Source organism: Thermobia domestica, chromosome 15, assembly GCF_964235325.1.
Source record: "Thermobia domestica chromosome 15, izTheDome1.hap1.1, whole genome shotgun sequence".
Taxonomy (NCBI): Eukaryota; Metazoa; Arthropoda; class Insecta; order Zygentoma; family Lepismatidae; genus Thermobia; species Thermobia domestica.
This window is the reverse complement of record NC_137468.1, coordinates 153,286,289-153,306,380: the sequence shown is the minus strand read 5'-3', so window position 1 is coordinate 153,306,380 and position 20,092 is coordinate 153,286,289. Positions and strand designations below refer to the sequence as shown.

The 20,092-nt window shown below is 34.0% G+C and overlaps 1 protein-coding gene across 3 annotated transcripts in view; it reads right to left on the bottom strand.

Moving 5' to 3' along the window:
• Positions 1-3,105: 3,105 nt before the first annotated feature.
• Positions 3,106-20,092, bottom strand: part of LOC145671925 (putative oxidoreductase YtbE) — a 52,023-nt gene continuing 35,036 nt past the window's right edge. For all 3 annotated transcript variants that reach the window (XM_081741133.1, XM_081741132.1, XM_081741134.1), the window contains exons 4-6: positions 17,654-17,761; positions 8,138-8,418; positions 3,106-3,342 (exon numbers count right to left, since the gene is read on the bottom strand). In XM_081741133.1, coding sequence (XP_081597259.1) covers positions 3,121-3,342; positions 8,138-8,418; positions 17,654-17,761 — 611 coding nt within the window. In that variant the 3' untranslated portion in view covers positions 3,106-3,120. The remainder of the gene's footprint in view (positions 3,343-8,137; positions 8,419-17,653; positions 17,762-20,092) is intronic.

The following is a 20,092-nucleotide window of genomic DNA, read 5'->3' as shown; positions in this document are numbered from 1 at the left end:
TATGTTTTATTTTTAAAATAAAAAGTTCCCTATTCTGGGGGATGTGATCGCCCGAACGCACTCCCCTGAATCCGCCCCTGCTATCATCATCTCTAAAATTAGATATAATTTACAAAAAAAAAAGTAGTGATTTCGTGGGGGCAAAAGCTCTTGATTGCAAAGGCCTGCATCCTGTGTATGTCCCTGCTGCTCTGAATTGTCAAAAGCTCCTTTTTAAAGGTAAGACATAAAATATAAACGTGTAACATAGAATACAATATAAATAGAAAATATGTTATAATTAAGAAATAGAAAATAATTATAAAATAAAGTTGAAGGACAATTAATTAAAACAATAGTAACAAATTTTAAAGCTTTTAAAAGTGTCCTGAAGAAGAGGAAGTTCATTTTGCACATTGTAACTAAGTTACAAGAGGTTTACGTCCTAACTGAAAGGCGCATCTACCGAGTCAACTTTTGGAATATCCCCTTAAGGTAGCTTTCAACGCAGCTAAGGGAAACGTATGTGAACCAGTAATAGAATTCTCCGTAGCAGAATGGATAAAGTCATGGTTCGATAACCACAAGGTTCGTGGTTCGAAACCCGTTGCCGAAATCAGATATTTTAAAATCTTAATTCCTCAGTTCTGAAGATCTTTCTCTCCTTTCGTAATCATCTGATGCTCTAAAAAGAGTTCTCCACATTAATTCGACAACTGCCTAATGTGATCCTCGCAGTTCGAAAACTTCCCTTCTTATCTTTCACAAAATCAGAATTTTCGTCATAATACGAATGCTGTGCGATCATTTTTTCCCCAATTCTAAATCTGTGTATACAAATCATCCCTCTCTGTCTCCATACTTGAATCCCTCTCTCTCTCTCTCTCTCTCTCTCTCTCAATGTCATCCAGGAAGTCATATGGCTTGAGATCAAACCTTCGACTCTTGAAACCAAATGTAAGTTCTTTAGCAATGTGCTATCGTAGCTCTATAGGTTTGTTGTTAAAACCAGTGTCTTTTAGACTTTATTCGGGGGGGGGGGGAAGAGATTCTCCGGCGACATAAGATTTTCACTTTTTATTAGTGTATTACTATACATTTGATCAAAAAATACGTATTTATGAAGCTCAAGAGAGGGGGAATTACATCCTCCTGTCCTGCCCAAATGACGCCCCTGAAACATTTGCTTGCACTTACTGAAAAGAAATTAAATGAATCATTGAATAAAACTCGTTTCTGTCCGTAGATATTTTAGAGCTCTTGGCAATTTCCATAGATTTCTTAGGGAGTATCTTACTAGCTTGCACTCTTTAAAGAAAGATTAGAATGAAACTAAAGATATTTATGAAGCTCTGGGAAGATTGTGTGACTTTCCTTTAATTTAGGCTCTTAAAAATATTTTAGAACAAACGAATGGAAAAGACTGTTTTAAAGCTATAACGTTGTAAACTTTGATTCCTGTTTCTTTTTCAGCTGAATGTAAAGAGTGTACTACGTCACACACACTGCTTTAGACAAGGAGAGGTGGAGGACGGGGAGGAGTTGGAATAAATACTTGAAGCAACTAATCGATTGATACATGTATTGCGGGAATGCATAAGAAAACTGGGCAAGAGTTTGTTATTCATTTGGACTTAGAATTTTTGTAACAAATTTTATGCCGCGGACTGTACATAGATGAGTCTGGAGGAAGGGTTCTGAAGATATTTCTGCGGATGGTGTGTTAAACTCTATTTCAACTAGCAGATGTCCCCCAAGATGACCAATATTTTGAGTTGTTCATTCTTCATCTTTCATATAAAATTCTTTGAACTAGAAACCTCGCATGAAAATCGAATACCTCGTGTGAGTATCTTATTGAACCACCTTATCCTTTTCTCTTTCATTCTACGTGAACCTTCTAAAAACGCTGAAAAACGCATTTAATTATTTTGTATGAAAAGTCCAAATACGACATTTCATGCGTCTAAACTCAGCGGATTCCGAGACAAGGACATCTTATTATAATAATGCAACCACATCCTTTTTTCTTCCCCCTTTTCCTTCCTTTTAGGTCAAATATCACAAAGGTTTGAAACATATGTTTATTAATTTTAAATGAAAACTTTAAAGAAACGATATTTCACGACTCTAACCTTAAAGGACTTTGAGATATGGACACATTATTACAATAATAGCTACAATCACCCGTTTCTCTTTTCCTCTCTCTCTTTTCTTCCATGTTAGCTTAGCTCGAATATATGTAATTATTTTGAACGAGAAGTCTAAATATTAAATTCCCTGTCCCTAACCATAACGAATTCCAAGATATGAATACACTATTATAATAATTGTACCCCCATCCTCTTTCCCTTTTACATCGCATTTTCAAAAATTCTTCCTTACGTCACAAATCTTATATTCTGTCAAAATTTTCGAGTTTCTAGTATAAGGAGTTTGGTCTTCAGTCAGCATCTCTTCTTTTATATATACAGATGACAGATTGTGTGCTTCGGCAGAAACTGATAGAAAATTTCGAGCGCTGCAAGAATGTCAATGAGTTTTGATGCGATACCACAGAAACCCAGAAAGTGGATTCATTCAAATATGTAAACAAAGTTGGAAGAAAGGGGTTTGTTTAAGGTTACGGAGAAGAGAAAAGCTTTACATTTAAAAGACTGATGTCTCATTGTCTGAGTAAATAGGAAAAGAGAGTTAGAAAAATAATAGAGAAAGAAAGAAATGGCAGAGATCAGGTTATTCTCCAGTACTTCAAACATAGCCATTCTGTATACATGACCCAATACTTTCTGATTCTAACTTTATTTCTTTATACTCTGACAGCTAACGACGAGACGACTGTCTTGAAAACTTAAAAATGTCTGGTAAGTTTCTCCAGTAACAAAAACTTAGCAGAAGATAATAAAAGAATTCTCACACAACATTGAAGCACATACACCAAGACCCCTTCCCATAAACCATCAAACAGAGAATGGAACAGAGACGAATTAAGACAAAGAAGCAGCAATGAAGCATTCACTTGGATACCACATTGGAATGCAGAGTTATGTCATAGTATTGCTACGTTGAAAGTTGAGATACATTAATAAAAGGTAAACGACTACAACTCTTCTGCAAACCCTATGCTTCTCAAGACACTTACTAAGTTAACGCATACTCACCTATCCCTTGTTGTAGTGCCCACTGCAGAAGTATTTGTGCCGGCGTTTTTCCTAATTCTTTACTGATTTCATTCACACTCGGATCCTGCAAAAGCTTCTTACTATGAGTAGTTCCCAATGAACTGTAAGCTTGCAAATGAATATTATGCTCGTTGCAAAACCTGAGGAGATCCGTTTGTACGTAATGTGGATGATATTCAACCTGAAATTAATGACAATTTTATTACATTATCATTACGTCGTTTATATTTGTAAATTATTTCATTTTATATTATTTATTTCCTCATTTAATTAGTTTATTTAGTTTGATAGTTACTTACTTTTTAAAGGAATTGCATATATAATATATTTGTGCTAAGTATCTGATTATTTATATTGTTTCAGCGTTGAATCATGGATTCCTTAATTCAATCGTTTAATTGCGAGTATAGAAAATTTGCACTGGACTTTACTATCGTCGATATGCAAGTACTTCAGGATGTCCAATATAGAATACCTCAGGATGATACTTCAGGATGATAGTAGAACTTTTGAACCTGAAGCGATATACAAATAATGGTTATACCAAAATGAAGCCTTGTTCATGCATATATTTTTAAAAAAGGAAGAAACGATTGAAGCACACTAGGAACCACACAGGTTGCCAGATGTAACCGAAGGTGTAAATCAATTTTTTTACAAAGCATGTAAATTGACTCATAACTCATACGTATGGATGTTCTGTCGTTAATTTTCAGTTTGTTTATTTGGAGTAACTTGGAAACTATGGAGCAGAAAAAGGAATTTTTCATTTCCACCGATAACTAATCGGATGAAACCTCTGTAAGGGGCAAGTAGGGAAACCGTAGTTTTCATAAATTAACAATCTGAGTTGGCAACTCTGCTGATATTTCAGTGCATCAAAAGGTGTGTTAAGGATCTGTCTACATTATACAATTCCTGAAAACAATGAAAAAGAAGCTTTGAAATTATCATCATAAAACTTTTACTTACATGCACTCGGCAACAATGCTATTATCACGAAATGAGTTATTAGCTCTATAACAGATGCTGGAAGTGCCCGTTTTGATTCAAACCCTGGTTCACATGTTTCACCATGTTGGCAGGAACTTCTTTACGAAGAGTAGAAGTGTTAATGTTCTCAATAGAAATGAATAGCAGTGTTAGCGGGTGATTGTAAGTAAAAATTTTATCATGATAGTTTCAGTTTCTTTTCGTTGTTTTCAGAGGTTCTTAACACACCTTTTGATGCACAGAAACATCAGCAGGAAAGTTGTCAATTCAGAGTGTTAATTTATGAACACTGCGATTTCTCTACTTGCCCCTCACAGAGGCCCCATCCGATTAATTATCGGTGGAAATGAAAAATTCTTTTTTCTGCTCCATAGTTTCCAAGCTACTCCAAACATACAAGCTGAAAATTAACGCCAGAACATCCATACGTATGAGTTATGAGTCAATTTACGTGCTTTGTAAAAAATAAATAAATAAATAAAATAAAATAAAATAAAATAAAATAAAATAAAATAAAACAAAATAATTTAAAAAATCAGTTACATCTGGCAATACTGTGTGGTTCCTGGTGCACTTCAATCGTTGCTTCTTATTTTAAAAATATATGCATGAACAAGGCTTCATTTTGGTATAACCATCATTTGTATATCGCTTCAGGTTCAAAAGTTCTACTATCCCAAACTCCGGGTTGCATTATATATTGGACATCCTGTAGTTAAGTACTAGTCATTTGGGTCCGGTACTACTTAAATACCTGCACGTTGATTGGCATATGCATAGTGGTAAGCACAATAATAAACTTCTAAGTAATAACTAGAACTTGTCTTAGCGTAAATTGTTTAAAAACTGATATTTGTACCAGTTACATTCACAATATTGTTAATTTAACTAAATTTAAAGCTTGTACAATCAAAACGTCAAAATTATTTATATTTTACATAATTTTAACAATAAATTCGTCTTTCAAATTTTTTAATTTAAAATTATTACTTGTGAAGCGTAATTTTATTTCTTTTTCATTCTAATTCCAGACATAAAATTGGAAGACCTTCAGGATATTATTGCCACTTTCGAAATTCCAAAGGTTATTCAACTTAGAAAGTCACATAAAACTGTATGAACATTCAACAGAAAACCAAACTTGTTCAAATAGCGAATGGAACGAAATAAAATAATAGCATGAATGATATCTTACAACTTGTAATGCTGTTAAATGCGGAACATTACACGATTATACAATTTGTTTTGCCAAATGTGCTAAGTTTCCGGCCACAATTGCTGTCTATATAATTGCACAATCCTTGGCAACAGCGCTTCCAACGCACCACATGTTTTATTCAACTGTCAGAAGTCATCGTTATCTACAACATAGTACATAGTGAACAGATACAAAATTTTAAAAAAATATGGCAATGCAAATAGCCAGGGAGCTAACACAGAAAATATTCTATACTGTTTGGAGTAACAGGACTGCATGTCTAGCAATACTGCAGGGAACCAGGTTGTAAAAAGTGGATTTTATAATATTTTCTTTTCAAGGAATACATTTTTTAACCAATTTTCTTGATTTAAATAGTCTTTTGTTTTTTAATTCATATCTTTTCTTAAAAAGCTCTTCGATTGTAGTAATTTTTATTAAAATATGTCACATCGAAGCTTAATAATCAGTGAAGTGAAAAGGGAATAAAGTTCAAACAAGTGAGATGTAAGATCCAAACTAGGAGCAAGATATTATTTAAAAAAAAAAAAAATAAATAAATAAATAAATAAAATAAAAAGTCAGGCATCATTCTGGCATTTAGTTTCTTATGATTAAAGGAAAACGAAAAATTTAACATCAGACCATCAAAACGACTGGCATTTTCAATACTACACTAATACTCTTCAAGCTACATTTATCACTATGCCAGTCTACTGGCTGAATCCAACCGAAGTAAAATAGGAATTTCTCTTTTACATTTGTCAATCATATAACACGCAAAACTTGAATGAATTAGTGATTATGGGCTTCTCGTAACACTATAAGAGTGGTACTTACAGTTGATTGCAGAAAAAAAAAAATGCACTAAGGCTAAATGATCTATTAATTACATTTGAGGTATATGTGACAAGTTGAGAAAATAACTGATTTATATTATAGTAGACTTCCGTCTATCCTGCTCACGACTATCCAGCCTCCGTACTATCCGGCCTAGTTTTCTTTCAGAGTAATTAAATGAGGAAGGCAAGGTTGCATTTGCAATACTACCAAGATATTGGAAGCGGGCGTCTGCCACGATCCTCCTACGTATCGTGTGCACAATACACAGTTGTAACAAGAGAAGAGCAGCGTTCTGTCGTTGTTTCGTTTGTCGAGATCATAGTTTCGTCAGTGTGTAAAGCACTTCAATACAGTACGCTTGCCGGTGTTCCTGATTATAACTGTACAGTACGTACAGTATTGTATCCATAAATTGTTCCTGGAGTATGGTTAATGTTTCTTTAAGTGTATTACAGTGAACTCCGGCCTATCCGGCTTTTTTGCTATCCGATTTGCCCTTCCACCACATTAGACCGGATGCTCGGGAGTCTACTGTATACCAAATCTCTATAGGTGCGAATACAATAATACACAAAGAGTTAAAAAATGCATTATTGGACCATGATACGAAAATAGCTCTCCGACTTACTATGCTGATGCCTTAGTCATTACGCTACTGAGTCCGTTCACTGAACACTCATATAATCCATCCCTCTTCCAATCGGAGTGGACTTGGTAGTGTAACAGCTACTGCAAAGACACAGTAACCCAAAAACACGGATTTCAAATCTCACTTCAGCGAGCATTTTTCACCCTTTATATACCATGTATATATTTATAGCAGTAAACCTTGAAGAAAAAATTTTAAAAAAATAAAAATTGTATAAATCATAGTGTTTACACCGATAAACCCTGCAATGTTTAAAATGTTTCTTTCATTAAAATAAATAAATAAAAATAAAAATTAAAAAAAAAATGATGAATAACAAGGTCCAGTGGTAAGAATATCTGATTTAAAAAGTCCATCTATGTTGGAAAAAGGTCCTGCATTAACCCTATCTTACAATGATAACGTGTATTCATTACTTTTATTTTATTTTATTTGTTAGGCAAAAATGTTATTTTAACTGGCAATAGCTACGTGTTAGATGCAGAAGAAGAAGAAGAAATATTATAAAATATATCATCAATAATCTCCATTTCAAACATGTTTTATGTTGCTGCCGCTAGAGCTCAATTTTTGTTTATATGTCGTAATCCGGTTGCTATGAAAACAGTTCCCGTTACCATGATTTTGTTTATAAATAGGTTTAATATAAATAAGTTGAACAATAAGTTTATAATTCATATAAGTCAGGAGTGCATGGGATTGCTAAGAGTCAATTATCAATTATTTGGAAATACAGTGCTCCTAAGTGATCAAAATAATGTCTACTTATTTGAATTATCATCGTAATAGTAGTAAGTTTTAATAAGTATATGCTACGATTAAAATAAGTAAAATCAATTGAACTGATGAGTGAGGTTATAAACTGATCATCAGAAATGGGCAGCCCTCTGCGTTCGTGGCCATATTGCAGTACCAACAGTCCATTGGAATAAGACATCGGCTTCACAGTCTTCACATCAAAATTTGGTGAAATTCTTGAGAATTTTTGCCATGGACCACCTGATCTTGATTCACAGTATGGCTGTTCTACTTTTGTGAACATGTATTATGATGGTACAAGACATACTGTTTACTTTCAACCGTATACACACTTACCACTCGCTATACCGACAGCTTTTGACAATCGACGCATTAATACAGGCTCTACATAAAGTTGCACAAACTAAAGCATATGCGTAGAGTTCTAATCTCTTTCCACACAGTGTTACTACTATTAAATTCACAATCGTTATTTGTTGTACATATAATAATTACTAATTTACCAATAAAACATCCAAGCAGAAAGCCCCTCACCTGATTAACAGCTGGTTTTAAGGCACTAGATTCAAATAATTCCTGAAGATGCCTCACAGTGTAATTGGAGACGCCAATGGAGAGTAGTAGGCCTTCTTGATGAAGTGTACACAGTTCGTCCCAGGTTTCGGTTCGTAGCACTTTATTTTCTGGACTATTTATGTGATACTTCCCAACACCAGGCCAATGAATGAGGTACAAATCTAGATACGATGTTCCTAGCTTAGAAAGTGACAGATTCACCGCTTTCCGAACGTTGCCTTTACCATGGTCACGGGGATCTAGAACAAATATATATATCTTTACAAAATAATTAGGTTACAATTCGTAAATTCTTACTCATATTAACATAATATTTAGCGTATGTAACAGGCAAAATAAAGACACTTCTAGAACTTTGAAGGTAATTACAGGCAACACAAGACACAGCTTTAAATACTGTGCATCTCCAGTTATCACAAAGATCAAAAGACAGATATTTTTCATTTATTATACCTCCATATATAACAACACCTATCTACCAGTATTTGCCAAAGAACGAATAGGTTAGGTACAGAAATGCCTTATAATATTCTTGATACGAAGTCATTTGTCTGCAATATCTTACAAATAAATGGAAAACACCTCTCTTATCCAGTGAAATAGTAAGTTTTATAGAATTTTGTGTAAATTTCAACGTTGATTATATCCCCATGATTCACATTCTTTTGACTCTTCTATGCTACTCTACGTTACCGACGAAAACAACAGGAAATGTCGAAATGATTTAACGTCTTTTCAATTTCAAACGGATTGTGAGATAGGAATAATTTATTAAATTGTATGATACGAATTCTGTAGTCTCCATAAGTAAGTATTCTCTTAGGATTAGGAATTAGATTTCTAGGTTTTCAGCATCTATGGCAATGTTAGCCCGTCACATAGAAATGACACCCTTCGGCGATCACACTGCACGGGGAATTGAAGAGGAAGAAAGGAATGAGAAGGAAGTGGCTTGGGACAATATCATTCCGACATTTGCCTGGTATGAATGAGGAAAGCCTCACTTAGGCCTAAAAAACCTTTTACACATTTTCGGTCGAGTGTTCCCTCCGGGAATTGAACATCGGACCGTTTACACCAAAGGAGAGAGCGTTAGCGACTACGCTACGCGGAGCTTTTAAGTATTTTCTTATTTAGGAACACGGCATTTTGCTCATTAGTTCACGAAGTAGAGTAACAGAAAATTTACGTGCACATCGAGATCACGCCTCTCTAATATGTCTAGAAATGCTATATTATGAACTGTCTGTGCTAGAAAACTGGCCAGTATCACGAAATGGCTTTGTGAACTAATTTTAGAGTTAGGAAGCTATATTATTTTGATTTTTATTTCACTCATTATGAATTCATATTTTGTCCTATCAGTTCACTGAAGATGAAGTAGATGAATCACGGAAAAAAACAAAGAAAAAAGTATTTTACTTTTACTTTTTATTTTATTTATTTACTTTTATTACTTTACTTTTATTTACAGTTTACTTTTAATTTGGAAAAAAGTCCATTGACGACAAGCAAAATATTGGTAGTAATTTATTTATGAATAGTTCAATTCAAAAAACTTACTTTACCATACAACGAGATACTTTGTATAAATTGATAATTACTTGTATTTATCGGGCAGAAAGTGCTTCTACATAAGCACTATACCAAATATAATGTTAATTTAAAAATAACAAAAGAAGAATGTTTTCAAAATATATAAGATATATACATTATTGTATAATTAGTTGCTATGTAGTTGTTGATAGATACTTAACAAACATGTACGATTGCAATACAGTCTATGTACATATTCGTTCAAAGAGAATCAACGAATAAAATTGTTTAAAACGTATTATCGTTTTGTAATTTCAATATAAAAGGTGAGGATACTAGTAAATGTAATCACGGAAGATATTTTAATGTGTAAACAAATACTACTACTCAAGATCTACTTATATTATTAGCCGAACCAGGTTGACGACTACCTTTGGTGAGTCGTTATAAAAATTTTGGTGCCGAAACCCGGGATTCTTGCAAATTCATATTCCGAAGTAAAGTAAGGGTGAATTTACTTTTGTAATAAGGTTAATGACTACGAACTTGACAAGACTTAGAAGTGGTAGAATAATCACACGAAAAATGAACGGTGAGGCAATGCAGAAAGAAACCAGTGAATGTGATAACGGTGAACAAAATGCAGCACCAGGAATGACATTAGAAGACCGAATTTTATTAGTCTTACAGCGGCAAGAACAAAGCCGAAAAGACGATATGGAAGTCATGAAGCAGGAATCCAACAGACAATATGAAGGATTAAAGCAGATGATAGAGCAGAAGTCCGAGGAATCCAACAGACGATATGAAGAATTAAAGCAGACGATAGAGCAGAAGTCCGAGGAATCCAACAGACGATATGAAGAATTAAAGCAGACGATGGAGCAGAAGTCCGAGGAATCCAACAGGCGATTGGAGCAGAAGTCAGAAGAGACGAAACAATTTATTATTCAGGCAATGAATGACATCACTTCGCAGTTTGATGAAAAGTTAAAAAGAATATCTGAGGATTGCCAGGATAATCAAAACCACCTAATCCAAGAAGTCAGTGGTGTAAAAAGGGATTTGGAAGTAATAGATTCTTCTGTACAACAACAAAAGATTCAGGTCATGGATAACTCCAACCAGATACGTGTGAATACTCAGTTGATAGCTACCTTACAAGAGAAAATCAGGACACCACAGATCCAGGACAACACATACCACAACAACATGGATAATGATCGTGTAGAATTCCCTTGTTCACAAGAGATGACTTCGCCTTCACCCGTATCTGATGAGGACATTATTTTGGAAGAAATTCATCCGAGGAGTACAGATGGGCGGAAAAGAGATGGTGCAACTACACATCACGCCATAGGTAGGAATTGTCGCTCAACAAGAACACGGAATGATAAAAGGAAGGTAAAGTTAAGCGTCAAGATGAGTGAAATACGTGCTATGAGTAAGTTCAGTGGTAAATGTTATGAGAATGCTACTTCTTTCCTAGAAAAATTTCAGGACGAGTGCAATATAATGTGTATAGATAGATCACAATATATGAAACTAATCCCTCATTTATTACTCCCACCATGTTCTTTATGGTTTAAAGCAGTACGAGATCACGTTAGTACGTATGAGGAATTCCAAGCAGCGCTAATCGCAAATTACGAAAATGACTTTTTGCTTGCAAATAGAGATGCCACGATTAGAAACCAACATTTCAATCCTCGTTTGCACAAATCTGTTGTCGAGTTTGTTGTAAATACATACAACGAATTAAAAGTCGTAAATCCATTGCAATCGGAATCTAGAATCATAGCATCAATTCGAAATTTGCTACCGTTTAAGTTACAACAGATCCTATTTTCTACACAGTGTATGAGTTTTAACCATTTATTAATGCTTGTTCAATGTTATGAAACTCAATACCATGCTCTGAATCAACAATCAGGAATAGGTAAAAGTAAAAATAATTCAGATCATTTTGTACCTGTTCGGAATCTAAATATCCGTAGTGTGAACGATACGGAACACAATCTAAACCGAGTAAATTCAAGCAATCAGAACGAGCAAAATAGACAAAGCTATGTAGGGAATCCGCCTAACCTAATTAGTCGTGGCAATCCTTATGTAAGACCATATACCCAAAACAGGTTCAGAAATAGACGAAATACATGGCGAAATTCCAGGAATACAGTAAACTACGTGGATAGACGTAATCGGGGGTTAAGAGATGGCACTTCGCATCAAAATCCAGATATTAATGTAATTCCTGTACAGAACAGTAATACGGGACATAATCATGATTGTGCTGTACAATGCACTTTATTGGAACCATACACGAGTATGAATTTAAACTAATTGCAGCTGATGTGGTAGGGGTTAAACCCATATCAGCTATAGATTCTCATGAACATTTATCTTCAAATTTATGCGATAACGTCAAACTCACGTCAGCTATTGATTCTTATGAATATTTATCTTCCAACTTACATGTTCATGTTAATGATGAAAACGACCTTTTACATGACGTATCTGTAAATAATTATTCGGAAATAGCAGTTAATAGATGTCAGTACCAATTTATGCCTGTAGTAAATCGTTGTTGGTCCAAAGATGATACTGTCAATGATGGTTTTGATGTTGAAGAAAATTTTGTATTTTTAAAATCATACAGTACAGCTAAAATACCTGTCAAAATCAATGGGTTAAGCACTGAAGCTTTACTTGACACAGGAGCAAACGCCTCTTTATTATCATATTCGCTATGGAAAGCAATTACTAGTAATTATTCGAATCCTAAGTTACAAAAGGCTGAGAATCTTATTATAGTTGATTTTACCGGTAAACATAAAAAGAGAGTAGCTGGAATTACTCGTGTGACAATAGCTATTCAAGGTTTTGAAATATCAATCCCTATTCTAGTAATAAAGGAACTGAATGAAAAATTAATTATGGGTTTAGATTTATTATCTCAATTGCGTGTCATGCTCGATTTTAGAAACCAAACGTTGACTATACCTGGCATACCTCAGGAAATCGTTCAGAAACTGCTTCCAAAATTAGATGATATTGCTTGTCAATATAATAATGTTCCTAATGTACATAACGGTTCTGATTTGATTTTCCCTGTGGAACGACATTTTAATGTCAAGTTAGAAGATTCAACAATCGTAGATTCTTCCAATTTAGTGAATATGGTAAAAATCCGAAGACATAACAAATTTTTGAAACGTAATTCTCAAGTAGAGTCTTTGCAAGAAGGAAAATATCGGATCAATGTCAATGACTTAGTTTTTGTTAAACAACATCCACGAAGTAATGTGTTGTTAAAGAAGATTTACAAATTTTGTGACATTTTCTCAGGTCCTTATTTATGTTTTAAGGAAATAAACCCTAAAGTTTTTGAATTGTTGAACGCTAAAACGGGTACGTCAATTGGACTTCGTAATATAGATGAGTTGAAGGTTTGGAGACCTACCCAGTATACAAAAGAAAAATGGATGCGTCTAGTGAAAAAGTTAGTCGCGCCTGACATTCTTGCTCAAATAAATAGGAATGAAGGAGACTAAGAAAAAAAATATAAAAGGGTGTCTTCTGTTTGTGTAGAAATAGATTTATTTTCTTCCTTTTGTTCGCTCGAACGTAGGTTGCGTTTAATTTTTGATTTTTATTCAATTTAATTTTCTTTGATTTTCATTAACCAACGATAATTTTCCAATGATTTTAATTCTTTCTTATTAATGTGAAGGATTATAATTTAATTCATGATTGATTAAACACAAAAATTGTTTACATTATATTAATTTGTGTTGAAACTTTATTGTCAAAAATAAGTATTAATGAAATAAAAGATTTAGTATAAATGTATTCATGTAAAGGAAACTAAATAATGTTATATATACATACGAGGGTTGATCAAAATGTATAGGACATAATTAATGGAATATTGTTCTTATAAACGGACCAGTGGTTCTTAAATATAAAAACCAAGCTCCCTTGTAACTTTTATATTCAGTCCCATCGTCGGGCGACATTTTTATACAACGAGATACTTTGTATAAATTGATAATTACTTGTATTTATCGGGCAGAAAGTGCTTCTACATAAGCACTATACCAAATATAATGTTAATTTAAAAATAACAAAAGAAGAATGTTTTCAAAATATATAAGATATATACATTATTGTATAATTAGTTGCTATGTAGTTGTTGATAGATACTTAACAAACATGTACGATTGCAATACAGTCTATGTACATATTCGTTCAAAGAGAATCAACGAATAAAATTGTTTAAAACGTATCATCGTTTTGTAATTTCAATATAAAAGGTGAGAATACTAGTAAATGTAATCACGGAAGATATTTTAATGTGTAAACAAATACTACCACTCAAGATCTACTTATATTATTAGCCGAACCAGGTTGACGACTACCTTTGGTGAGTCGTTATAACCATTAGTAAGATACAGTGCACGATACGAAAATGACTTTTGCTATTATCAGGTATTAGTATCCTCTAACTACTGAAGCATTCAGTATAGGTTATGAATAACTTTGGGGTGTACTAACACCCTCAATAGTTTATTTCTCGGGCACAATGAAGTTAACATTCTTAGCAGAATCTCATGTTCAAAGTGAAAAGTTTCTGCCGTTTAATTCAGTTTATAGTTTACTTGAACAATATGTCTTAATTATAACATTAACTTAGAAGTACTACGGTCAGTTAATTACTATAGCGATAAAGTGCATACCATGATTTATAATGTTACATTATTTTATACTGTACCTACTGTACTTCATTATTTACTGCTTTTACTATTTAGATAAGTTTAGTAGACCATTTAAATAGAAGCCTAAAATCCTACGTTTTTGAAAATACAGTGAAACCTACCAATATTGGTCATCATTGCTTCTATTATAAAAAGTGAGCAACTCACAGAAGGTAAATATATTTTGAAGCAAAAACTATTATAGATTGTAACATATGCATTTCCACTGTAATACCTGATTATTATGTACGTACAGATTTCATCGGTATTAGTCCGTATCTTCTAACTAAAATATAGTGAAAATTATTTTTGCAATATACAAGCATCGCATGTAATAAATATCATTTTAATTTGACATTCGCATACTACGATAATGTTAAAATTTCAACCTGCTAATTACAAAAAGCTACAGTACATTTCTTCTTTTCTCCCTTCCACCTTTGACAACAAATGCAAAGGAATCGTCAGTTTCAGAAAATACTTGTCCATGCTATCTCATCTCTGTAAGCAGCAAAGCACCAAAATCAGAACGAAAAAGAACACTATTTCTTCCCATTTCTTGGCGGTCAAAACCATTAGCAGGCTTAAGATTCTGCAACATCGTCATCTGTTATTAAGTAGTCTAATAAATTTTGCTATCCGAAAACGGAAATTGAGGATTATATAGCAAATAAATGCTGCGTATACAGAATAAAACTGCTAAAGGATTCATTAGCATTTCAGAATATTGTTGACACTGAAGCGTGTTACGAAGCCGTAAGGCAGAATCTAAACTCTCTTAATTTTCTTTTTTATATTTACTTTATTTTCAGGATGTTATTTCAGATATTCTTTCTGATCTGATTAAAACGAAATGAAATATTTTTAAGTTTTACGTCCTACGATTATGCCGGTTAGGCTAAAGGAGACGGTGATAATGAGTAATGAAGGAAATGGTGGAATGAAGAAAGTGAAAGAAAACGGGAGAACCCGAGAAAACCCATTCACACAATGTTTTTCTACCACAAAGTTCACTTGGCGCGAACTGGGATCGAACCAAGGACTCCATACACCAGAGGTGAACGTTCTACCACTGAGCCACCGCGGCCCCCTGATCTGATTACGACAGTTTTCCTATGAATTATATCTGCACAGTGAAACCCTTCCTAGATGAGACTTCCTTGCTACCTATTATGTGCATATTTGGTGCACGGATCCCGGGTTTGATTTCCGATTGAAGACTCTTGAAATCTGAACGCATTACGGTGATTCGGATTTTACCTTAAACTGTAGGTCTACGTTTCATATAGCCTCGGTGCTAGAAAGGGACGGTGAACTTGAACCAACCAGCTTTTTTAAATGGCAAGCCGACCATCCCACATTAGAATCATATTTTACTACACAGAAATTAAAATTTCACAAAAGCAATGTATGTGAACCAATACCACAGGTTTTGGTCAGAAAATATATATTACTTTTACCCAATACAGAACGGTCACTTTACTGCAAACATGTGTTTCGACAGGTGAGATATTTGTATTGTTGCAAAGAGTGGCAAAGTAATATTCCTAAACTGATAACGAATGAATAAATGCTTATGGTTTAATGAGGAATGAAAGGGGGGGGGAGCAGCGAGGCTATTTGTTTCCGTTACAATATGGTCAACACATATTGTATAGTAAATATTCATAATTAAACTTCTTTAAAAAGTGTATTTCACAAAAAAAAAGTGCTACAAAATCAGACACTAAAACAGAAAAAAAATTAAAAATATAAGAAGCGATCAACTGAAACCCGTTCGTTCTATGTATTATTGGTATAGTATGTAGAAGGATATTGTTTGTTTAATAGTGTGTAATGGCTACTGTCTCTGTGTGTAGGAATGCTGTTAATATGTGTTTCCGTTTTGCAGGTATAACAATGAAAGATGGCGCTTAAAATTCCCAATCCGTCCAAACAGGACCAGCGTGCTGTCATCCAGTTTCTGAGTGCCGAAGGTTTCCAACCAGCTGAAGTGTTCCGGCGTATGAAAGACGTGTATGGTGATGCTGCAAGCGTCTCCAAAACAACAGTGGTGGACTGGGCCAGAATATTTCGGAAGGAGTGTGAACAAACCACTGATTATCCCCGTCCTGGTCAAACCCATGTTGTTGCCACAGAAGACACGCGTGAAAAGGTGAATGCGGCTACAGCTGCGGATAGACGCATTAGTATTCAATCCATAGCGAACGGGTTAAACATGAGTTACGGTACTGCTCAGAAAATTGTGAAAAGTCTGGAGTATCATAAAGTGTGCGCGCAGTGGATCTCCAGGGTGTTGACGGAAGACCAAAAGTTGGAGCGTATGGGTTTCGCCATTGAACATTTGTCACGTTACCATTTGGAAGGTAACGACTTCTTGCTGTGCATTCTTGCTGAGGATGAAACTTGGTGCTATCATTTTGAACCGAGTTCAAAGTCTTCCAGTATGCAGTGGAAACACCCCTCACCTCCACGTCCCAAAAAGTTCAAGACGCAACCGTCTGCGGGGAACGTTATGGCGTCTGTGTTCTTTGATTGTCATGGACCATTATTGCTCGACTTCAAGGAACCAGGACAGTCAATCAACGCCGCACGCTACTGTCAGACTTTGACACAGTTACGGAGAGCCATCAAAACCAAAAGGCCTGGTTTATTGACCGCTGGAGTCATTGTGTTGCATGACAACGCGCGTCCACACGTTGCAAACCAAATGCAGGATTTTCCACTTTTTCCTTGTTTTCGTAGCACTAAATTCGTCTCTCTCTTCTAAGTTTATCTAAACCATTAAGATTTATTTTTAAACGTTACTGTTAGTTCTTGCATGGATTTGTAAATTGTACTGTTTCCATTATAATATTTTAATGCATTCATAGTTCTGTCAATACATTAAAAAATAAGAACAAAAATGTCAACGCGTCACACTAAAATTTCCATGTTCAGAAGTTTATAACAAGCAGTGAAGTTACAATTAATGACATGTTTTAGGGTGCATTTCGCTAAATACAATAGACTTTAACCTTGTACCACGAACGTTGCTTCTATTCATGATTCCATTCAAAATATCGTGAAACTGGAATCACAAATAGTAGCAACATTCATAATGCAAGATAAGAGTTTCTTTTCAACAGTAAAGTCCCTTCAACTAATAGTACTATCTAGTTAAAATCAATCAATAACCTACCTAATTTGGAGGTCAAGAAAATGTCCTTTCTTGTAAGGTTGTATTTCGGTAAAAAAGTTTTCAACGCTAATCCTAGGTCCTCCTCATTTCTGTATACTGCTGCTGTATCTGAAATTATACACAAGAAGCTTCTACTAAGCTTTAACATACACTATCAATATTTACTCTTAAATATATACAGTAGATCACAAAATGAATTTACTCAGCCCGTTACAAACATGTATACCGAAAACAAATGTTCTACCATGAGAGTGAGGGAGCTTTATTTCTTGTTCTTAATTTGACGAACGATCATCCTTTCGTCAGTGATAATCAAGGGCCAGAATTTTGTTGACATGATACTGAAAAGACTATGTAAATTTTTATAGAAAATCCACTCATGACTTATTGTTAAGAGGTCTGCGTGAATACAGATATATATTTTTTATTTTCTTTGCAGATGGCGGATAAAATCGCAGATGTTCGTGAAAAAAAAAGAACAATTTTCGTGATCACCTTGCAGACGCTATTAATGACTGATGTCTTATATTGTGTAATTATCCTTTTAGGCATATAATCGTCAGAGCAAAATTGTGTTTCGCCATTTTTTTCTCTAATAAATATGAAGTGCTGTTGTGATTTTACGTTGAGTTCGTTTAAAGTGGATTACCCTTTTACCTTAAGGGCATTTTACATTTTATTTCCATTTCGCCTTTCTCTTCTGAACAAAGACACTACTATCTTCAAGTAATGATATATATATATATATATATATATATATATATATATATATATATAAAACTATTTGTTCTGAAATTATTTGACGAATAATATGATCTTTTTTGGTCAAAAATCAGCATTTGAGATGTTATTAAGTAAGTACTATGGTTTTTCATTACTTTCGTAATTCGTTCTTGCATGAACGAGATCACAAGTTTAAATTCCACATAAATAAATTATTGTAGAGTCATACACGGCTCTAGGGTATTTGATAAGAAGAACAAGAGATCTACATAATATCCCAGCTTTAAAACACCTCTTTATAGCAATGATTGGGGAGTAAGTTCGAATACTGTTGTGTTCTTCGGGATCCTATTCATAAAGTACAAGCAAATAGCATAGAACGAGTCCAATTAAAATTTTTGAAACATCTTTATTTCAAATTATATCATAAACTAAACATAAGATCTCTTATTCCTCTCTTTGACTTAAATTTGATATGCATTCTTTTTACAGTAGACGTTTTCTTATTAAACAAATATATTTGTATAAAACAGTAAACTCAGTGACAGATAATTGTAATTTACCCCAATATATTAATTTCGATATACCAAACGACCATTGCGTAAGAATTTAGTATTTAACATAACGAGATCTCATATTACAATCCACCAGGAGTTATTCATAGCTAGAGCTTGTAAAAATTTCAATCAGTTGGTTTCATCAATTCTGGATCTCGACTTCTGTTATCAGGAGACATTATGTATGGAATAACAATTAATTAAGTAAGAAGTCTTATCTCTATGAATTTTGAACCTATACTGGAGAATATTTTTTCATTTTTCATTTTTTTTTAAAATATTTATACTACTAATATTTACTAATATGTTTTTATTATCTAATTTGTATTTTTCCTTCTTTACATGTATAGTCTTTTTTATATCTTTCTTTCAATATATATATATATATATGTGTGTGTGTGTGTGTATTTCATATTATATGACTATACCTATGTTCTTCTGTATATAGAGTTAGGCTCTGTAGAGGACTACTATAAATAAATAAATAAATAAATAAATACATTTTACTGCATCTTATGTAGCGAAATTGGCTTACAATCGGAAGGGACTATATTTAACGTTCACTTTGAGTTTGATTGATATATCATAGAATTCACAAACTAAAACTACAAAGAAGGTAATTATTTGAGGACATGAATTGACGCTTATTTGTAAGAATTTGCTAACGTACTCTTTTATTTATTCCAACTAATATTTACTGCAACTGTACCGCTTCCATACTATGACACCTTCATCAGAAGATTCGGGCAACTTACGTGAAACTCCATTTCACTTATCAGAATTTCATCTTGCACTACCTGTTTATTTGATCATGATAATTCCTTGCACTAAATTCTCTTGAAAATGTTATTGCTGTGTAGAATTTACGTGGGAGGGGGCTGAAAAGTTCTTAGCTTTGTTCCCTTTAAATTGAAGTAGACAAATAAAACTCTTGGCCACTACATTTAGAAGATGAGATGGAAGAGGCACAAGGAAGTTTCACTTGTCGGAGCTGAGGACTGTTAAGAAGTTCTTATGGCTCCAAGGGAAAAAAATGAAATGAAATCTTTAAGTTTTACGTCCCACGGTTATGCCGGTTAAGCTAAAGGAGACGGTGATGATGAGAGATGAGTGAAATGGTGGAATGAAGAAAGTGGGAGGAAACGGAAGAACCCCGAGA